We start from the raw sequence: 19,592 nt of genomic DNA on the forward strand, positions 1-19,592 counted from the left end.
AAATAGTAAAACAATGTGAATGCAAAGTAGGTATACATTTCCTAAATACTGGAAACATACTTTACAGTATTTTTACTGTCCAACAAAACAGTCCACAGGCAATACTACTACTATACTCATTGAATACTGATTGTATTGGTATGCAGTACTGCCATTTTCTAGTGAGAGAAGATTTCTTACCTATTCAATTTGGAAAGTCTGGATGATGGATGCTGCCGTGTACCTGCTCAAATTTGGCTGTACTCTTTGCCCAGCCTTCCTCCCTCATTGTAAGACCATGGTTGACCACATGATCAACCAAAGTGGCTCGGATATCATCAGAAATTACGGTCCTTGGTCTTCTTTGTCCCCGTCCTCCCTGTCCTCGTCCTCTTACTCTCACTCCTCTGGCTCTGCCTGTTTCCAATGTTGGCATCCATTGCTCCAAAACAGAAGAGCTCACCTGTTGCCCTTTTATGCTAAAGCTCTGATTGCTGATTGTAAAACTGTGTGACGGGTGTTTGCCCTTGTGATGAGTCAGTGTGCATCTTTGAATAGCTGTGTGTTCCTTGTGAAACCAAGATATTTTCTGCATGAAAATTGTGCCAACAGCAGAGAATTGTGTGTAATGTTTAGAAAAAAGTGTGTTTTAGATTTGCAATTTGAGTGCAAAGCAGGAATTGTGCTTGTAGTTTAGCAGAACTGGTTAAGAGGGTTGGTGAATTGGTTACATGTTGTGGTCATTTTGTCTCTAGTACCAGAAAATGTGTGTAAACAATTGAGAAAAACTGTAAAATAAGTAAAAACCTTTTCATTGATTTTTCTTTTCTTTCTTGGTGTAAAAATCATAGTTTATGATGTAAACAAATAAATAATATTGGATATGTTGCCCCAAAAATACATTAAGAATTACACGTGTACGTTTTCACTTATTTAAAATATTTGTCAAATATAAATGAAAGCATTTATCAAACTAAGCATATCTGGTTCATTTAGATTTCATATACAAAAAACATTTACAATGTGTTTTTATTGTAATATAATTATGAATAAAATCAATCAGTTGATTGAATGGTCATTAAACGCATTAAACGGCTACGGGGCAGGATTATGTCGCTCTGATTGTGTGTGATGTTGGTGTGAGGTGGGCCAACCCACTGCTGTGTTAAAGGGGCTGACCTCAGACCAGTTCTAGATTATTTACAGCCTGAGTGTTGTCACATCCTGGATGATCCTCATAAACAACCACAGAAACAAGTAAGAAACACTCGACTTTACTTTGGTTTGTGTAGAAATTAATTAGCTAATTTGTAAAAAAAAAACTGTGAGAATGTCTTGAATTATTGCAAAATGGTATAAATCAGCTTTTTGTCCATGTCTTTATATTTGCAGATATAATTTAATGTTTATGTCATTCCTGAAATGACCAATGGGATGCTGCAAACTTTCTATTTTTTTATTTTATTTTTTTGCTCAATCTAACCGACTTTGTGTCATTTGATGATTTTAATGCTTTCGCTTAATTTTCTTTGCATCTAATTTAGTTTCACTTAGTAGCAAATTAACTGCAAACATGAGGCTGAGCACAATGACTGTCTTTTTTATAGCCATTGCAGAATAATAAAATGTCACATTGTTAATTTTGGTTCCTTTTAACACTAAACTGTGTGGAAAAAGTCTTCATAATTTTGTTCTTTTAGAAACTCTTCACTAATTTTATGAGTTTTCCTTCAAAATCTTAAAACAGCTTCTGTTTCAAACTGATTAAATGGAATTTAAAATAATTTGATATAATTCTGTTGTGCATTTATTTATTTTTTTGTTTATTTTGCATCCCCAGAATTAGAGGAGTTTCCCCTCAATTCTGGCCTCTTTAGAGCAGCTTGTCTGGCCCTGATAAGGTGTTCAGGGATGGCGAGGTCATCATGTAGACGTCTTATCTTTATGGACACTTAAAGGGTAAAGTGCCTCAGCAGGCTCTTTAACACACTTTAGGACATGTGGGCTTTATTTATCACATCAGCTGTTTCCTGTAATCTACAGCGTTGGTCTTTACAAAAGTCATGAGAAATAAAACTACAACACATATATAGTATCTGAAACTCACATATTTGTGAATAAGGAATGAATTTAGCAAAGAGCCTCCATAATTATATTAGAAGCCTCTTCTCATTAATTCATATTGTGTTTCTGTGTAAAAATTTTCAAAGATTTTGTCATTTTTAGCTTCCTGTTTGGTGACATTGTTTATAATATACAAGACTGATAAGCTAAAGGCTAGTCTGAGAGCAGCCAAACCGGCAAAAATTGTTGCCATCCGAAAAGTAACACAGAGTCCACGTTTTCTCCTCCTCCCTACTGGTTGAAAGTGGAATTATAACTATGGTAAACAACCCTGAAGCAGCCTGCTGTAGCTAGTGCTAACCAGCTAACATTAACATGAGCCAACTAATACTAAAATAAACCACAAAGTGAAAAGATCCACACTGTTGAAGAGAAATATTATTATTACAAGTCCAGTAGCAACAAAGTCAGGCCATTATCAATCCATTCACTCAGGTTTTAGCTCTTTACTTCGCCTGCAAAGACATCACTGGTGCTGGTGTCAAATAAGACACGGTGGGGGTGGGGGGTGTTGCCGCCCGCGGACTCGTCTCTTGACTGAATGTGAGATCTAATATGGACTGGGACTGTTAAATTACAAGCAGGGCCAGACCGCTGCGACCGGGAGCCCTGGCCTTCCAGATCAACTCATTCTCCACGGGCGGAGATCAGCCGGACATTAGCTACACGCTAGCGTGGTAAAACAACTCCTACGTCATCGCTCTACCGCATTTTTCTTGCTAAAAATGCCTGGAAAAACTCTGTTAGCTTTGTAGCTAATGTTCTGCAGATCACCAACTGTGGAGTAGTGTCGGCCCAAGCTGGGCAAGCAGCCCACTTGGCTAAGCGGCCCACCGGGACAGTGCCAGAATGCCAGATAGGCCAGTCCACCCCTGCTCAACAATCACTGAGATCGATGTTAAAGCTAGCTTAAAGTTTTAAACTACTTGGTGTTACTTTAAAACAGCTCTAATTTCTTTACTCTTACCGTGGTTCATGGAAATGTTAGTTCACAAATATTATATGCCAATTTATACATTTCAACAGTTTTTGTTTTTGGAGGGGGCTGAACTTAACCCTAGGAAGTACCAGAAGTGCTACATGCTGCTGATGATGTCACAATTGTAAATTTCCCAAAAAATTCCAAGTAGCTTTTGCATAAAAGAATTTCTGAAGGTTGGAGCTTTTAATATGGCAGCCATACTCTTTGGTCTTAGCTGCACTTAAGTTAGCCGTTAGCTCATCAATCCAGCAGCGTTTAAAAGCTACTTTGTCAAACTAAGTTTGTTCAAAAAGCTAACTAAATGTAAAAAATGAATAATTGTGAACTTCTACAAGCAGTTCAAAAATCTCAAACTGGAGGAGAAGTTGGTGTGTTTGTGTGTGTGTGTGTAAAGGCCACACATTTGGGACTTGGTATGCTTAATCTGTGGACTCAGTCAAAGAAGTGATGTGGTGGAAGTTAGGGAGGAACCATATCTGATGAAGGGTTAGCTGCTTGGGTTAGAGTGCAAACTGGATTACGGGACTTGACATGTCAGAGAGAAGACACCTAGACACAAATATACAAATCACATGTACCGTCCACACACAGGTGCACAAGTGGAGCTTAGTCGGAAGAACTGTTTTCACCCCCTGTGGGGAGCTTAAACTCCAAAATACCCCAGAGAAGCAAAAAGATTTGAAGCTGTTTGTGTTATTGGCTGCGGCTAAATGATTCCTGTTACTTCCAGGAGTCCGAGAGGTCCTACATGAGGAAGATGGAGACGAAAGAGAAAGCAGAAGCAGAATCTGAGGCCCCCGTCCCAGACAACGACAACTGCACCAGCATGGAGGACTTGGACAAACTGGAGTGTGAGCTGAATGCTAAACGTTTGGAGTTTGAAGCGGACGCAGACGTGTCGGAGCTTGAGGCGACGGCAGACCAACTGGAGCAGGTGATGGAAAACATGGAGACGCTGCTGCTGGACGTGGAGCAGCTCAGGGACAGCTGCAGCGATCAGGCCAGTGAGCTGCTGCAGGTGGCGGCGAACCTCAGGCAGCAGCAGGAGGATCTAAGGAAGAACTACACTAAGCTGTCACAAGAGCTGCAGGAGATAATGGATTCTGTGGAGGACCTGTTTGACACCAAGAGTGCCTTTGAGGCCAAAGAGAAGGAGGCAGAGAAACTGAACCGACTTCTCTGAGAGAGACAGACTTTGCGTTTGATTATAGAGTTAAAACCCACCATGAGGTGGTTCTTTTGACTTTAGGTGTTAGGGATACTTTTAAAGGGATTCGTTCAGATGTTAAGGTTTAAAGTGAGGCTTTAGTGACATTTTTGAATGATATTTATTGCTTATTTTTTCTTAGTGAATAAAAATAGTCCTAAAAATAATATAAATTGTTGTTTTCTCAAGTCTTGAGCCCACGCTGAGCTGTGCCAGTACTTTTCCTTCAACAAAGCATTCTGTACAAGTTTTCTCAGTTTGAAAGACTCCCATGGTTTGCCAACATTCTGGCACGTGAGCATAGCTTTTTATTTCCCCCCTGACTCTGGTCTATATTTCTTATTCTCCTCACATCCAAGCACGCTTCCCTGTGGTTTCTCACTAGAATTAAAACCAACCATAGCCTAAAAACAATGTTTTTCTCCTACCGGCTCCCCTGCTGTGACCTACTGGTCTATGTTTAGTGGTTATGGGATGTGTGAAATGGACAATCAGTGGCAAGTAGCTGGTAAAAAAAAAGAAAGTATAAAATCTATGGAAGTTCTGAAGCTTGCTTTCACCTTAGATTATTGTGCAATGACAAGTGTTTTTATGTAAGAGTGCAAATATTAAATTTTGTGTGTTAAAATACTTAATCTAGTTGTCTTTGTTCAAATGATGTAATTAACTTCTACACTACTGTGGAAGGCATATTTTAAACAAAAAAAAAACGTTTTCAAAAATCCATTTTCAATGACATATTATTAAAAACAGACGTGTAAGCCTTCCTAAAAAAAGAAAACCTGCATCTCTTTGTGTGGCTGAAATGTGACACCTCATGAGCCGAGGACTTGGCGAGCAGACCGAGTGAGAAGATAGAAAGCTGCGTGTCAGTGTCTCTGTTCACCTTGTAGGTGCAGGTTCCTCTGCGCTGCTGACCTACCAGCTTCGAGAAGGTAAGACTGAAAAAGGAGATGAAATTACATTTTATATTTTGCACACTTTCATCCCTCTTTTGTATATTTACAGTTGTTAAAAATGTTACAAATTCATGTGTGAAACGACTGAAATCGTAAAGATTTTTGCATTGAAAGTTGAGTTCAGGAGCAGCTTTTGGTCAACATGAGCATCCTGTACGTCCTTGGCATCCTGCAGCTGGCTGTTCCTGCATTTACAGTGAGTCACAGTTTTAGCATCGTTTGTGTTACGCTAGCTGGTGTCAAATGTGTTACAACAGGTGTACTGAAGGAGATTTTCAAAGTAAATATTGTTTGACCAAAGTTTCTTGGGAAATGTGTTTCTTTTAAAATTGAGAATCAAGCCAAGAATGTCATCTAGAAATAAATAATAAAATAATCTTTGTATTATTTTGTATTCAAAAGCTAATTTTGTTTGGTTGTGAATGTTTACTTTAACTTTTCATAAAAACTGCTGTTGGTGTCTGTCACTATACAATATAAATATATTTTGCATAAACTGATACTGATAAATATGGATTTAATGTGTGGAAAATCACAAGTTCACATACATTTAATCAGACACCTGAAACACATGTGAAATTTCATGGTTTTCTATGTGGGAACCAAGATTTTTCTTTTACATTTTAGCATGTTGTCATGTAACATTTCTGTGATGAAGTGTAAAAATAATCATGTTAAATTCAACTGTTCAAAAAATTTACTATGACTATTACTTTTGATTTTTAGATGATAATTATGGCGATTTTTGGTCAAATTTGAAGCACATCAATTGCTTTCTCACAACAGCCTGCAGTAAAAACACAAGACTGGGGAAAGAATACGATGCACAGTTAACTCAGACACACACACACACACACACACACACACACACACACACACACACACACACACGTAATTATATTTAGCCCAATGTAATGGTTTTTGCATGGAAAGAAAGATGGAAAGAGACACTATTCAAATGTCTTATGTAGATGAATGAATGAATGAATGAATGAATGAAACATCTGCTTTTTTACCTTCTCCATTTAAACCTTTAAATCCTAACAAATAAAATAAAAAAGTTCCATCCTTGACAAACTGAAGCTTACAGCAGAAACCATCTCAACTGTAAAAATCATAAACCATCGTGTAATTACTCCTCCTTGAACCATCACCTTATCGTGGTGGAGGAGTTTCCCCTAATGATCCTAGGAGCTATGTTGTCTGGGCACTTTGTGCCCCTGGTAGGGTCTCCCATGACAAATTGGTCTTAGGTGAAGGGTGAGACAAAGAACGGTTCAGCGGATCTTTCATGGATGTACAATCAAAGAGTCGGTGTACCCGGCCCGGAGGGTTACCGGGGTCCCACCCTGGAGCCAGGCCTGGGGTTGGGGCCCATGAGCGAGCGCCTGGGGGCCGGGCTTTCGCCCATGGGGTTTACCCCGGGGGACGAGAGGGTAGCTTCCCTGCGCCTTCGGGTTGGGAAACGGGTCCTGACTGTTTTTGTGCTTATGGGCCAAACATCAGTTCAGAGTACCCACCCTATTTGGAGTAACTGGGACAAGTGCTAAATAGTGCTCCATCAGGGGACTCCATTGTCCTGCTGGGGGGCAATGACAGCATGACCTGGAGGGGTGTGATTGGGAGGAACGGCCCGCCTGATCTGAACTCGAGTGGTGTTTCGTTATTGGACTTCTGTGCAAGCCGCAGTTTGGCCATAACGAACACCATGTTCAAACATGAGGATGCCCATCGGTACACTTGGTAACAGGGCAGCCTAGGTCGCAGGTCGATGATAGACTTTGTAGTCGTATCATCTGACCTGCGGCCGTATGTTTTGGACACCCGAGTGAAGAGAGGAGCGGAGCTGTCAACTGATCACCACCTGGTGGTGAGTTGGATCAGATGGCAGGGGAAGATGCCATGTAGACCTGGCAGACCCAAACGCATAGTGAGGGTCTGCTGGGAACGCCTGGCAGAAGAGCCTGTCAAGACTGTCTTCAACTTCCATTTCCGGCAGAGCTTTGACCGCGTCCCGAGAGCAGTGGGGGACATTGACTCCGAGTCGGCTTTGTTCCACTCTGCGATTGTTGAGGCAGATGTTGCTAGCTGTGGTCGCAAGGTGGCCAGTGCCAGTTGTGGTGGCAACCCCCGTACTCGCTGGTGGACACCAGAGGTTCGGGGAGCCGTCAGGCTGAAGAAGGAGGCCTACAGGGCGTGGCTGGTTTGGGGGTCTCCAGAGGCAGCAGACAGGTATCGGATAGCCAAGCGGGGTGCAGCAGTTGCAGTTGCCGAGGCAAAATCTCGGGCATGGGAAGAGTTTGGTGAGGCCATGGAGAAAGACTATCGATTGGCTCCAAAGAGGTTCTGGCAAACTGTCCGGCGTCTCAGGAGAGGAAGGCAGCAACTCGCTCACACTGTTTACAGTGGGGATGGGGAGCTGCTGACGTCAACTGGGGCTATAGTCGGACGGTGGAAGGAATACTTTGAGGAGCTCCTCAATCCCACCTATGCGCATTCCGAGGAGGAACCAGAGCCGGGAGACCTGGGGATGGACTGTCCAATCTCGGGGGCAGAAGTTGCTGAGGTAGTCATACAACTACACAGCGGTGGAGCCCCGAGGGCAGATGAGATTCGTCCTGGGTATCTCAAGGCTATGGATGTTGTAGGGCTGTTGTGGTTGACACGTCTCTGCAACATTGCGTGGCCATCGAGGGCAGTTCCTGTGGAGTGGCAGACCGGGGTGATGGTCCCCATCTTTAAGAAGGGTGACCTGAGGGTGTGTTCCAACTACAGGGGGATCAGACTCCTCAGCCTCCCTGGAAAGGTCTACTCCAAGGTACTGGAGAGGAGGGTCCGATCGATAGTTGAATCTCAGATTGAGGAGGAGCAATGCGGTTTTCGTCCTGGCCGTGGAACTGTGGACCAGCTCTATGCCCTTGCAAGGGTGATGGAGGGGTCATGGGAGTTTGCCCAACCAATCCACATGTGTTTTGTGGATTTGGAGAAGGCTTATGACCGTGTCCTCAGGGGCACCCTGTGGAGGACGCTCCAGGAGTATGGGGTGAGTGGCTTTCTGTTAAGGGCCATTCAGTCCCTTTACCAGAGGAGCGTGAGATTGGTCCGCATAGCCGGTAGTAAGTCGGACCTGTTCCCGGTGAGGGTTGGACTCTGCCAGGGCTGCAGTTTGTCACCGGTTCTGTTCATTACCTTTATGGACAGAATTTCTAGGCGCAGCCATGGTGTGGAGTGTGTCAAGTTTGGTGGCAGGAGATTCTTGTCTCTGCTTTTTTGCGGATGATGTGGTCCTCCTAGCTTCATCCAGCTCTGACCTTCAGCTCTTGCTGGGTAGGTTCGCAGCTGAGTGTGAAGCGGCTGGGATGAGGATCAGCACCTCCAAATCTGAGACCATGGTTCTCGACCGGAAAAGGGTGGCTTGCCAACTCCGGGTCGGGAGAGAGGTCCTACCTCAAGTGGAGGAGTTTAAGTATCTCGGGGTCTTGTTCACCAGTGAGGGTAGGAGGGATCAGGAGATCGACAGGCGGATTGATTCGGCATCTGCAGTGATGCGGACGCTGAGCCGATCTGTTGTGGTGAAGAGGGAGCTGAGCCAGAAAGCCAGGCTCTTGATTTACCGGTCAGTCTACGTCCCAAACCTCACCTATGGTCATGAGCTTTGGGTAATGAGTGAAAGAACGAGATCGCGGTTAAACGCGGCCGAAATGAGTTTCCTCTGTAGGGTGGCCGGGCTCAGCCTTAGAGATAGGGTGAGGAGCTCGGACATTCGGGAGGGACTCGGAGTAGAACCACTGCTCCTACGGATTGAAAGGAGTCAGTTGAGGTGGTTTGGGCATCTGGTCAGGATGCCTCCTGGACACCTCCCTGGGGAGGTGTTTCGGGCATGTCCTGCCGGCAGGAGGCCCCCGGGTCGACCCAGGACATGTTGGAGAGGTTACATCTCCAATCTGGTCCAGGAACGCCTTGGGGTCCTGCCGGAGGAGCTGGTGGAGACCCGGACACGGGTCGCGGAGGAAGACGATGACAATGACGTAGCAGAACTAAACAATACATTGAGCATTGATCAGCTGCAGTATTTATATCCTCCACCAGAGGGCAAAAGACGTGTATGAGATCTGAGTCACCAGATTCTTGTGAAAAGGACTAAGTCTAGTATACAGGTAGAGTTAAATGTAATTTAAACAAATAAGACGAAGTTCACGCTGAACTTTTTCTAATTTTTCAGGTCTTTTAAAAGTGTGGTTTACTCGTTCATGCAATACATTTGCAGTGTAAATCAATGCCTTATGAGTCATTTAAAAAAAGCTGCAATGCTCCTGTTCCGGGAATGCAGAGGTGGTTAAAAACAGCACATTTGCTCATTATTATTAATGATATGCACACACCTTGCTTCTGATTGGCTAACAGAATGTTTTCAGGCATTTTGCAAAGTCACTATCACCAAGACACTCTCTCTATCCCTCTCCTCACTGCAAAAAGCCTTTAAGCCAAGATGGGCCAACCCATGACTGCAAATTTACAGTGTGACATCACAGTGTTAGGATTTTCAAATCCTAGAGTTTCACAGTCTAATTTAAATCAGAAGCTAATGCAGAAGATAGGTGTAGGAGACTTTTTCATGTTCAGCCTGCATGAAAAACTCAGAGTGACCGATTATAATAAAAAATAATCATTAAAAAAAATTTTCAGTGTTCCACACCTTTAAAAAACCTTTTATTCCCCCAAAGTTCACTTTAAATAACGTCCACATTTCTTTAAGTTTGAACAAAAAATATGTGTAGTGTGTTCTTATTCTTTTACTTGCAGTGATGCTGCAGCATATTGTAAACACGTTATGCAAGTCATAGGTTGGTTTGCGGCTACAAGTTGTAGCTTCTATTTTAGCGTCTCATTGTGCTCCCCATGTGTGTTAGTGGCTTGAGGTGCTGGGATTTGGTGCGTGACAGTACTCGGGGTTCCTGAGCGAGTGGGAGTTTCTGTTTTTATTGCATTTTTAGATGTTTTTTAACATCTTTTTTTTTTTTTTTTTTTTTTACATTTTATTCATCCAGCTGACACAGCCGGTCGATGACTACTGGGGAGAGTTTGGGGCTTTTGGGCCCTGCAGCCAAACCTGCGGCACCGGAGTGGCAATGAGAACCAGGAATTGCATCACTTCAAGGTCAAACAGAGCAACATCAAGGAGAAATCATCATTTTATTTTCAGAATCCAAAATTACTTTTGTACAACTCACATTGTTCATTTAGTAACTAAAGATGTTTTCAATTCTGCAGGACAGATGGGGGACACAACTGTGTGGGATCCTCCAAGTCCTTCCGTACTTGTAATACACATGTAATTAAACATAATTCTTCTTTTAAAAACCACACAGATTTAACATGCCGTAACTTTACTTCTCCATATCATTGGTTGTAAAAGGCGTGCCCAGTTGGATCAAGAGATTTTCGGGAGGATCAGTGTTCTGAGTTTGACAGAGTGGATTTTCAGGGGAAGCGTCACACATGGGTGCCTTACTATGGAGGTGAAGAATCTCTGTTTTAGCTTAAACACAAAGAGCAAGAATTAAGTTGTTTGCTTTTCTTGCCCCATTCAGGATCTATTAAGACTTATCTTTTTATTATTAAATGATAGGAGCAGAATTAATCGTGCTTCCACCGTTTCTAACCTTGCAATACCCGTGTTTTGTTTAAAATGTGACAAAATACACAGCGTAACAGAAATGATACGCAGAAAACATCTGACCCACGTTGTTGATTCCTTCAATATTTTAGCATCCAATCCGTGCGAGTTGAACTGCGTACCACGAGGACAAAATTTCTTCTACCGACACCGCCCAGCGGTGGTAGATGGGACTCCGTGTTACGTGGGGCGCACCGACATCTGTGTGGAAGGCATCTGCAGGGTGAGACTTGAAAATAATGTGGATTTTAACCTTTGATTCAGATCAATTTTAAATTCTGAATCCTATGTCTGTGTCTGGGATGAAGATTAAACACTTTACCACAAATCCCTTGTCAGTTTTTGAGTTTTAATTAAGCAAATTTACTGTAATTTATTCTATATCAGCTGCTGGTCCATGGAGAGTTTATGGGATTAGACAACGACACAAGTTCTGTTCACTCGGCTACTCCGGTTGCTGTTGCGCCTGATCCAAGAGAGACGTTCGCATACACCTACAGGGCGGGGGTTTACGCCGAGTGTTCTGCCACCTGTGATGGAGGCATGCAGTATCGAAGTGTGGAGTGTCTGGTTCAGGACCCGTCCAACCCCAGGGTGGTGGACGAGTCTTACTGCATCGCCCAGCGTCTGCAGAGACCACTGAGTCAGCAGGCCTGCAACATGCAGCCGTGCTCTGCAGAGTACAGCGTCTCCAGCTTCAGCGTGGTTCGTAGCTTGAACAGAGCAACGTTTGCATGATTTTCTTGCTTTCTTTTGCTTGAAAAATGTGTGACGTTGGCATCTAGCTTAGCTCAAATGAAAAACTGTATGTTACCATGTCGGATTATCAGTGTTCGGTGACCTGTGGAGAAGGGCAGCAGACGAGGGAGGTGGTCTGTGTGGGACCAAGAGGGGAACATCTCCCTGACCGTAACTGCAGAGGACTGGCACGACCTGCTTCTGTCCAGGCCTGCCGCCGACCTGCCTGTCACACACACGTAACCTGGCATGTAACAGAGTACGGACTCGTAAGTGAGAAGAAAATACCTTTTGCACTCTGCTTTTCATTGCAGTGCTTGCACATCATTATCCTTTCTTGTCTCCACAGTGCACTAGAAGTTGTGGTGGTGGGGTTAGAGAGAGGAAAGTTGGTTGCTTCGATACAGACTTGAACCCTTACCCCGAGGATCAGTGTGGAGTAGCAAGCAGACCTTCATCTGTGGAAACGTGCAATTCTCAGTCCTGTCATAGATCGCAAAGTGAGTCAATTACCTGTCGGTGAGTCACTTTTGCTTTGATTTTTCATGCTGTTTCATGTTTTAAGCTTGTTTGTCTGCAGTGGTTCCAAGCATTCAGGACCCAGGAGTGGGGAGGAGTGCTATAAGATTTGTGCCTCACGATCCAAGAGAACATTCAGGTGTAGTAGAAGGCTGAACGTTTGTGTGGAAAGGTCCTCCATCTACATTCTTTGTGGTTCTGCATCTATTTTTTTCAGACACCACAGAGTGTGGTTGTTGCTGTAGGCGCCATGGTTCATTTTTCTAAGTTCCAGAAATATACAGTTGAAAAAACTAAAGCCACGTGTGTTTTTATTGGTAGTTGTTGTGATTGATAAAGTTTATTAATAATACATTTTAGTTAAGAATGGTCTAAAAACTTAATAATATTCCATTAATTTGTGACTTTGACGCCGTGTTGGTTGATTTGCTTCAGCTTCCGGACCCGACACAAACACTGAGCACGATCCCTACCCTCCTGTGATAGGTCCTCATTGTGTGCAGTCCTTATACGGTTGCTGTCCTGATGGACACACTTCTGCAACTGGACCCAGGGACCAGGGATGCTCATCTGCCGAGTGTCTTCGCAGCAGGTACGTTTTTTTTTTTCAATCAAGGAAAGGTATTTGGCTCGACCATCTGTAAGTTATTTTGCAATTTTTAGGTATGGCTGTTGTTTGGATGAGGTGACACCTGCACGAGGACCAGGAGGAGCTGGATGTCCTGAATACCAAACAAGGGTAGAAATTGCATTCCCTTCATTTATTTAAGCTTTGAAATGATGAATTTCTAATCTAACTGAAGGCTAAGTTACTAATTTCCATCATTTGTCTTCTTTTAGGCATCAACCCATAGAGAGAATACGGGTGTGGATGAGGATAGCAATTCAGCTGTTCCGGTTTCTCATCCAAGGGAGATGTTCGCATACACCTACAGGGCGGGGGCTTATGGCGAGTGTTCTGTCACCTGTGATGGAGGCATGCAGTATCGAAGCGTGGAGTGTCTGGTTCAGGACCCGTCCAACCCCAGGGTGGTGGACGAGTCTTATTGCATCGCCCAGCGACTGCAGAGACCACCGAGTCAGCAGGCCTGCAACATGCAGCCGTGCTCAGCAGAGTACAGCGTCTCCAGCTTCAGCGTGGTCCGTAGCTTGAACAGAGCAACGTTTGCATGATTTTCTTTTTTTTTTTTTTTTTTTTTTTTTTTTGTTAATACTAGTTAACTGGAAAATGTTACTGTGTTGGATTATCAGTGTTCGGTGACCTGTGGAGAAGGGCAGCAGACGAGGGAGGTGGTCTGTGTGGGACCAAGAGGGGAACATCTCCCTGACCGTAACTGCAGAGGACTGGCACGACCTGCTTCTGTCCAGGCCTGCCGCCGACCTGCCTGTCACACACACGTAACCTGGCATGTAACAGAGTACGGACTCGTAAGTGAAAGGAAAAATACTTTTTGGGCTAATTTTTCATTGCAGTGCTAGCACATTTTTATCCTTTCTTGTCTCCACAGTGCACTAGAAGCTGTGGTGGTGGGGTCAGAGAGAGGAAAGTCAGTTGTTTTGATACAGACTTGAACTCTTACCCCGAGGATCAGTGTGGAGTAGCTAGCAGACCAACTTCTGTAGAGTCGTGCAACACACACCCTTGCCCAGGAGTGCAAAGTGAGAAGAATAATCTGATGACGTAGCTGTTGACTTGACTTTTGTCTTTTTTGAAATTTCCCTTTATTCCCTGTTTTCTTCTAGTGGTTCCAAGTGTTCAAGATCCAGGGAGTGGAAGCACCATGAGGAGATTTGAGCCCCATGTTTCAGGAGAAACTTCAGGTATGGGTGACAGACTATAGAAATACTTTTAATGAAAATCTCAAGTATTAAAAAACTCCAAGCAGTTACCTTCACCTCCATCTTACTGGTTGAAAGTAGAATTATGACTGTCGTAAACATCCCAGCAACAGCTTGCTGTAGCTAGTGCTAACAACAAGCTAACACTAACAACTAATACTAAAATTAACCACAAAGTAAAAAGAGCCACACTGTTGGACAAAAGATTCTGCTTACAAGTCCAGTAGCAACAAAGCCAGGTCACCATCAGTCCATAATTTTGTAGCCTTGTTTAGCTCTGAAAGGTCAAATTTACTTTACGTTGGAAACATTATTTTTTTAAATCAAAAATAACTTTGGAAAATGTATGCCATACCATCAATCAATCAATCAATCAATCAATCAACTTTTATTTATATAGCACTTTATCCTACAATACATGCAACTCAAAGTGCTTAACAAATTAAAAAAGGCCCCACATATCCACATTCCCTCCCATCCCCAGAATTTTAAAAACAGACTGACAATAAAAACCCCTTTACAACACTCATCCTCCGGCACACACACACACACACACACACACACACACACACACACACACACACACACACACACACACACACACACACACACACACACACACACACACACACACACACATATACATACATACCCCCGTCCCCATGGTAAAAAACATGATTGACTGAGATCAGATGAGCCAGACCAGCTAAGATGAGGATGAGGAAACGCCATCAGGGGAGCCATCTGCCCTGGCAGCAGTAGATCCACAGCAGCAGCCGAGGCACTGACACAGGGCGCCCAGGGCAGGGAGGGCAGAGACCTCCACCTCCACCTAGGCACACCTGGAAAGCACCCAGGCCGCCACAGCCGACCACCGCCGCCGAGGCAGAGGGCTCTGTCTTGTTCTGTGTCCCTCTGTCCCCAGCCTCCTCCAGTTACCACTCCAGGTTCTCCTCTTATGTCCCATTATTATCCCCAGCCCTCTCTAGACTTCCCTCTGGTATCCTCCTAATCACTCCCTATTCCTAGTCAATCTTATTTTAGTCCTCCTCATCCATCTAGTTATTAGTTATTAATTTTTGGCCCTCAGTCTTTAGGTTTAGTTTTATCCGTGTTTTATAGGTTAAGGTTTATCTGCCATCCTGCTAGTTTCTTTCCCCCATATACAGGTGCTGGCCAGTAAATTAGAATATCATCAAAAGGTTGAAAATATTTCAGTAATTCCATTCAAAACGTGAAACTTGTACATTATATTCATGCAATGCACACAGACCAATGTATTTCCGATGTTCATTACGTTTAATTTTGATATTTATAGGTGACAACCAATGAAAACATCAAATCTGGTATCTCAGAAAATTAGAATATTCTAAAGGCCAATGAAAAAATGTTTGTTTCTCTAATGTTGGCCAACTGAAAAGAATGAACATGAAAAGAATGTGCATGTATAGCACTCAATACTTAGTCGGGGCTCCTTTTGCCTCAATAACTGCAGTAATGCGGCGTGGCATGGACTCGATCAGTCTGTGGCACTGCTCAGGTGTTATGAGAGCCCAGGTTGCTCTGATAGTCGTCTTCAGCTCCTCTGCATTGTTGGGTCTAGCGTATTGCATCCTCCGCTTCACAATACCCCATAGATTTTCTATGGGGTTAAGGTCAGGCGAGTTTGCTGGCCAATCAAGGACAGGGATACCATGGTCCTTGAACCAGGTGCTGGTGGTTTTGGCACTGTGTGCAGGTGCCAAGTCCTGTTGAAAGGTGAAGTCTGCATCCCCATAAAGTTGGTCAGCAGCAGGAAGCATGAAGTGCTCTAAAACTTCCTGGTAGACGGCTGCATTGACCCTGGACCTCAGGAAACAGAGTGGGCCAACACCGGCAGATGACATGGCACCCCACACCATCACTGACGGTGGAAACTTTACACTGGACCTCATGCAACGTGGATTCTGTGCTTCTCCGCTCTTCCTCCAGACTCTGGGTCCTTGATTTCCAAAGGAAATGCAGAACTTGCTTTCATCAGAAAACATAACTTTGGACCACTCAGCATCAGTCCAGTCCTTTTTGTCCTTGGCCCAGGCGAGACGCTTCTTGCGCTGTTTCATGTTCAAGAGTGGCTTGACACACGGAATACGACACCTGAATCCCATGTCTTTCATGAGTCTCCTCGTGGTGGTTCTTGAAGCGCTGACTCCAGCTGCAGTCCACTCTTTGTGGATCTCCCCCACATTTTTGAATGGGTTTGTCGTCACAATTCTCTGCAGGGTGCGGTTATCCCTAGAGCTTGTACACTTTTTTCTACCACATTTTTTCCGTCCCTTCGCCTGTCTGTTAATGTGCTTGGACACAGAGCTCTGCGAACAGCCAGCTTCTTTAGCAATCACCTTTTGTGTCTTGCCCTCCTTGTGCAAGGTGTCAATGATTGTCTTTTGGACAGCTGTTAAGTCAGAAGTCTTCCCCATGATTGTGGTGCCTTCAAAACAAGACTGAGAGACCTTTTAAAGGCCTTTGCAGGTGTTTTGAGTAAATCAGCTGATTAGAGTGGCAGCAGGTGTCTTCTATATTCAGCCTTTTCAGAATATTCTAATTTTTTGAGATACCAAATTTGGAGTTTTCATTAGTTGTCACTTATGAATATCAAATTTAAATGTAATGAACATTGGAAATACATTGGTCTGTGTGCATTGCATGAATATAATGTACAAGTTTCACGTTTTGAATGGAATTACTGAAATATTTTCAACCTTTTGATGATATTCTAATTTACTGGCCAGCACCTGTAGATTATTGTATGCACCTGCCTTGCCTCCATCTCTCACTACTCCCGCCTGTCACCTGTTTCCCTGATTGTTTCCCTCTGTGTATATAACCCTGTCTGTGTCTTTCAGTGTTGTTGGTTCATTGTAATTGTCAGCGTGTTCTGTCCTCCTCTAGTTAGAATAGAATAGAATAGAATAGAATAGAATAGAATAGAATAGAATAGAATAGAATAGAATAGAATTCAACTTTATTGTCATTGCACATGTACAGGTACAGGGCAACGAAATGCAGTTTGCATCCATCCAGAAGTGCTTTAGCAGTGATATAGATGTATTACAATATAAATTAGCAATAATATAGATGTGTAAGTATATTACAGAAATGGTTCTATTACGTGTGTTATAATGTACATGGTATGAAGTATGTTATGAATATTCTATGACTATAAGTATGTACAGGCTGCAGTTAATACAAGCAGTCCATGAGTTTAACATGTGTCATATGTCAGGAGGCAGAGTTGAGGAGTCTGACAGCTGTTGGGAAGAAACTGTTCCGGTACCTGGTGGTCTTAGTCCGGAGGCTCCTGTAGCGCCTCCCAGAGGGCAGCAGGGTGATCAGCGCATGTGATGGGTGATTGTGGTCTCTGATGATTTTCGCTTCCTGTAGATGTCCTTTATGGCAGGAAGTGGTGCTCCGGCGATGCGCTGGGCAGTTTTCCCGACCCTCTGCAATGCCTTCCGGTCCGAGGCGGAGCAGTTCCCATACCAGACTGTTATACAGTTGGTCAGGATGCTCTCGATGGTGCAGCGATAGAAGTTCACCAGGATGTCTGAGGACAGGTTGTTCTTCCTCAGAGTCCTCAAGAAGAAGAGGCGCTGGTGAGCCTTCTTGACCAGCTTGGAGCAGTTGGTAGTCCAGGTGAGATCCTCGGAGATGTGGACTCCCAGGAACTTGAAGCTGCTCACACGCTCCACTGCCGTCCCCTTAATATGGATGGGTGGATGTGGGTCAGCATTCCTCCTGTAGTCCACGATTAGCTCCTTAGTCTTCTCAGTGTTGAGCAGCAGGTTGTTTGTGTCGCACCACTCAGTCAGACGGTCCACCTCCTCCCTGTAGGTGGTCTCATCGTTGTCACTTATGAGGCCAATCACCGTGGTGTCATCTGCAAACTTAATCATGGTGTTGGAACCATCATACTGTCGTGGGTGAAAAGGGAGTAGAGGAAAGGGCTCATCACACAGCCTTGTGGTACACCAGTGTTCATTGTGATTGTTGATGAGCAGCGGTTATCCAGTCGGACATGTTGAGGGCGGTTGGTCAGGAAGTCCAGTAACCATTTGCAGGTGAGGGAACTGATCCCCAGGTCTGTCATTTTCCTGATGAGTTGTGAGGGGTGGACTGTATTGAATGCTGAACTGAAGTCTATAAACAGCATTCTGGCATAGGTGTTTGTATTGTCCAGGTGTGAGAGGACAGAGCGCAGTGCAATGGAGACTGCATCCTCTGTGCTCCTGTTCTGGCGGTATGCAAATTGGTGTGGGTCCAGGGTGGGGGGGATACTGGATTTGAAGTGTGCTAAGACCAGCTGCTCTAAGCACTTAGTGATGATGGGGGTGAGTGCTACCAGGCGGTAGTCATTGAGGCTAGATGGGTTGGAGTTTTTGGGTATCGGGACGATAGAGGTGGATTTGAAACAGGCCGGTACCACAGCATGGGCCAAGGACAGATTGAATATGTCTGTGAGCACTCCTGCGAGCTCCCCAGAGCACGCTCTGAGAACACGCCCAGGGTTGCCAGCAGGGCCTGCAGCCTTGGGGACATTGATCCTGCTCAGCACCGCTCGTACATCGGTGGGGGAGAGAGTCAGAGGTTGGTGGTCTGGCGTCATGTCTGTTATGGTTGTGGTTGTGAGGTTCCCTCGCTCAAATAAAAGTTGTTGAGCTCGTTGAGGAAGGAAACATCAGAGGATGCGGTGGAGGGTTTGGTGATCCTGTAGTCTGTGATGGTCTGGAGTCCTTGCCACATGCGTCGGGGGTTGGAGTTGGAGAAGTGTTCTTCTATCTTCTTTTTGTAATGGTGTTTGGCTTTTTTTGATGCCCTTCTTTAGATCAGCCCCGGCTGTACTGTAGGCGTGTGCATCTCCTGTCCTAAAAGCGATGTTGCGGGCCTTCAGTAGGAGACGAACATCCCGGTTCATCCAAGGCTTCTGATTGGGGTACATGGTGATCCTTTTCTGGGTGGTGACACTTTCTGTGGTTACGGAGATGTAATCCAGTACAGATGAGGCGTACTGGTCCAGGTCTGTGTTGGTGAACATATTCCAGTCTGTGCTTTTAAATCTGTCCTGGAGCACCGCATCTGTCCCCTCTGACCACACTTTAATTGTCCTCACAGCAGGTTTCACACGTTGGATGAGTGGTGAATACCGAGGTGTGAGGAACAGGGAGAGATGGTCCGACTGTCCAATGTGGGGGAGGGGTGTTGCTTTGTAGGCTCCAGCCAAGTTGGAATAAGCATGGTCTAAAGTCTTGTCTCCTCTAGTGTGGCAGGAGACATGTTGGTAGAATCTGGGGAGGACTGTCTTTAAGTTGGTGTGGTTGAAGTCGCCAGCAACAATAAAAGCAGCCTCAGGGTGTTTATTCTGGTGTTTGTTAATGGCTGCAGAAAGTTCTTTCATGGCCAACCTAGCATTAGCGTCGGGGGGGATATACACTGCAGTAAGTATGATTGAGGTGAGCTCTCTGGGGAGATAATAAGGTCTGCATTTGACCATTAAAAACTCCGCATTGGGTGAGCAGTGACTCTCAGTAA

At 44.4% G+C, this 19,592-nt stretch overlaps 2 protein-coding genes across 3 annotated transcripts in view; both read left to right on the top strand.

Moving 5' to 3' along the window:
- Positions 1–205: 205 nt before the first annotated feature.
- Positions 206–4,927, top strand: LOC129165443 (uncharacterized). The gene is made up of 3 exons (XM_070541788.1): positions 206–407; positions 1,124–1,236; positions 3,816–4,927. Exons 1-3 carry the CDS (start codon positions 206–208, stop codon positions 4,266–4,268), a joined length of 768 nt encoding a protein of 255 aa, XP_070397889.1. The 3' UTR covers positions 4,269–4,927.
- Positions 4,928–5,121: 194 nt separating this feature from the next.
- paplnb (papilin b, proteoglycan-like sulfated glycoprotein) overlaps positions 5,122–19,592 on the top strand; it is a 16,185-nt gene continuing 1,714 nt past the window's right edge. The window contains exons 1-16 of one of the 2 annotated variants that reach the window (XM_070543421.1): positions 5,122–5,227; positions 5,366–5,447; positions 10,300–10,409; positions 10,523–10,583; positions 10,668–10,770; positions 11,021–11,151; positions 11,316–11,633; positions 11,759–11,935; positions 12,016–12,166; positions 12,247–12,324; positions 12,621–12,777; positions 12,849–12,924; positions 13,026–13,325; positions 13,437–13,613; positions 13,694–13,844; positions 13,929–14,006. In XM_070543421.1, the coding sequence (XP_070399522.1) occupies positions 5,394–5,447; positions 10,300–10,409; positions 10,523–10,583; positions 10,668–10,770; positions 11,021–11,151; positions 11,316–11,633; positions 11,759–11,935; positions 12,016–12,166; positions 12,247–12,324; positions 12,621–12,777; positions 12,849–12,924; positions 13,026–13,325; positions 13,437–13,613; positions 13,694–13,844; positions 13,929–14,006 (2,122 nt within the window). In that variant the 5' untranslated portion in view covers positions 5,122–5,227; positions 5,366–5,393. The remainder of the gene's footprint in view (positions 5,228–5,365; positions 5,448–10,299; positions 10,410–10,522; positions 10,584–10,667; positions 10,771–11,020; positions 11,152–11,315; positions 11,634–11,758; positions 11,936–12,015; positions 12,167–12,246; positions 12,325–12,620; positions 12,778–12,848; positions 12,925–13,025; positions 13,326–13,436; positions 13,614–13,693; positions 13,845–13,928; positions 14,007–19,592) is intronic. The other variant, XM_070543426.1, reaches the window with a different exon arrangement.

Source organism: Nothobranchius furzeri, chromosome 2, assembly GCF_043380555.1.
Source record: "Nothobranchius furzeri strain GRZ-AD chromosome 2, NfurGRZ-RIMD1, whole genome shotgun sequence".
Classification (NCBI taxonomy): Eukaryota; Metazoa; Chordata; class Actinopteri; order Cyprinodontiformes; family Nothobranchiidae; genus Nothobranchius; species Nothobranchius furzeri.

Coding starts and splice junctions, on each gene's coding strand:
- LOC129165443 (XM_070541788.1), top strand. CDS start 206: ATGGATGCTGCCGTGTACCTGCTCAAATTTGGCTGTACTCTTTGCCCA. Junction 408..1,123: donor TGGCTCTGCCTGTTTCCAAT/GTTGGCATCCAT, acceptor TGTTGGTGTGAG/GTGGGCCAACCCACTGCTGT. Junction 1,237..3,815: donor ATAAACAACCACAGAAACAA/GTAAGAAACACT, acceptor TGTTACTTCCAG/GAGTCCGAGAGGTCCTACAT.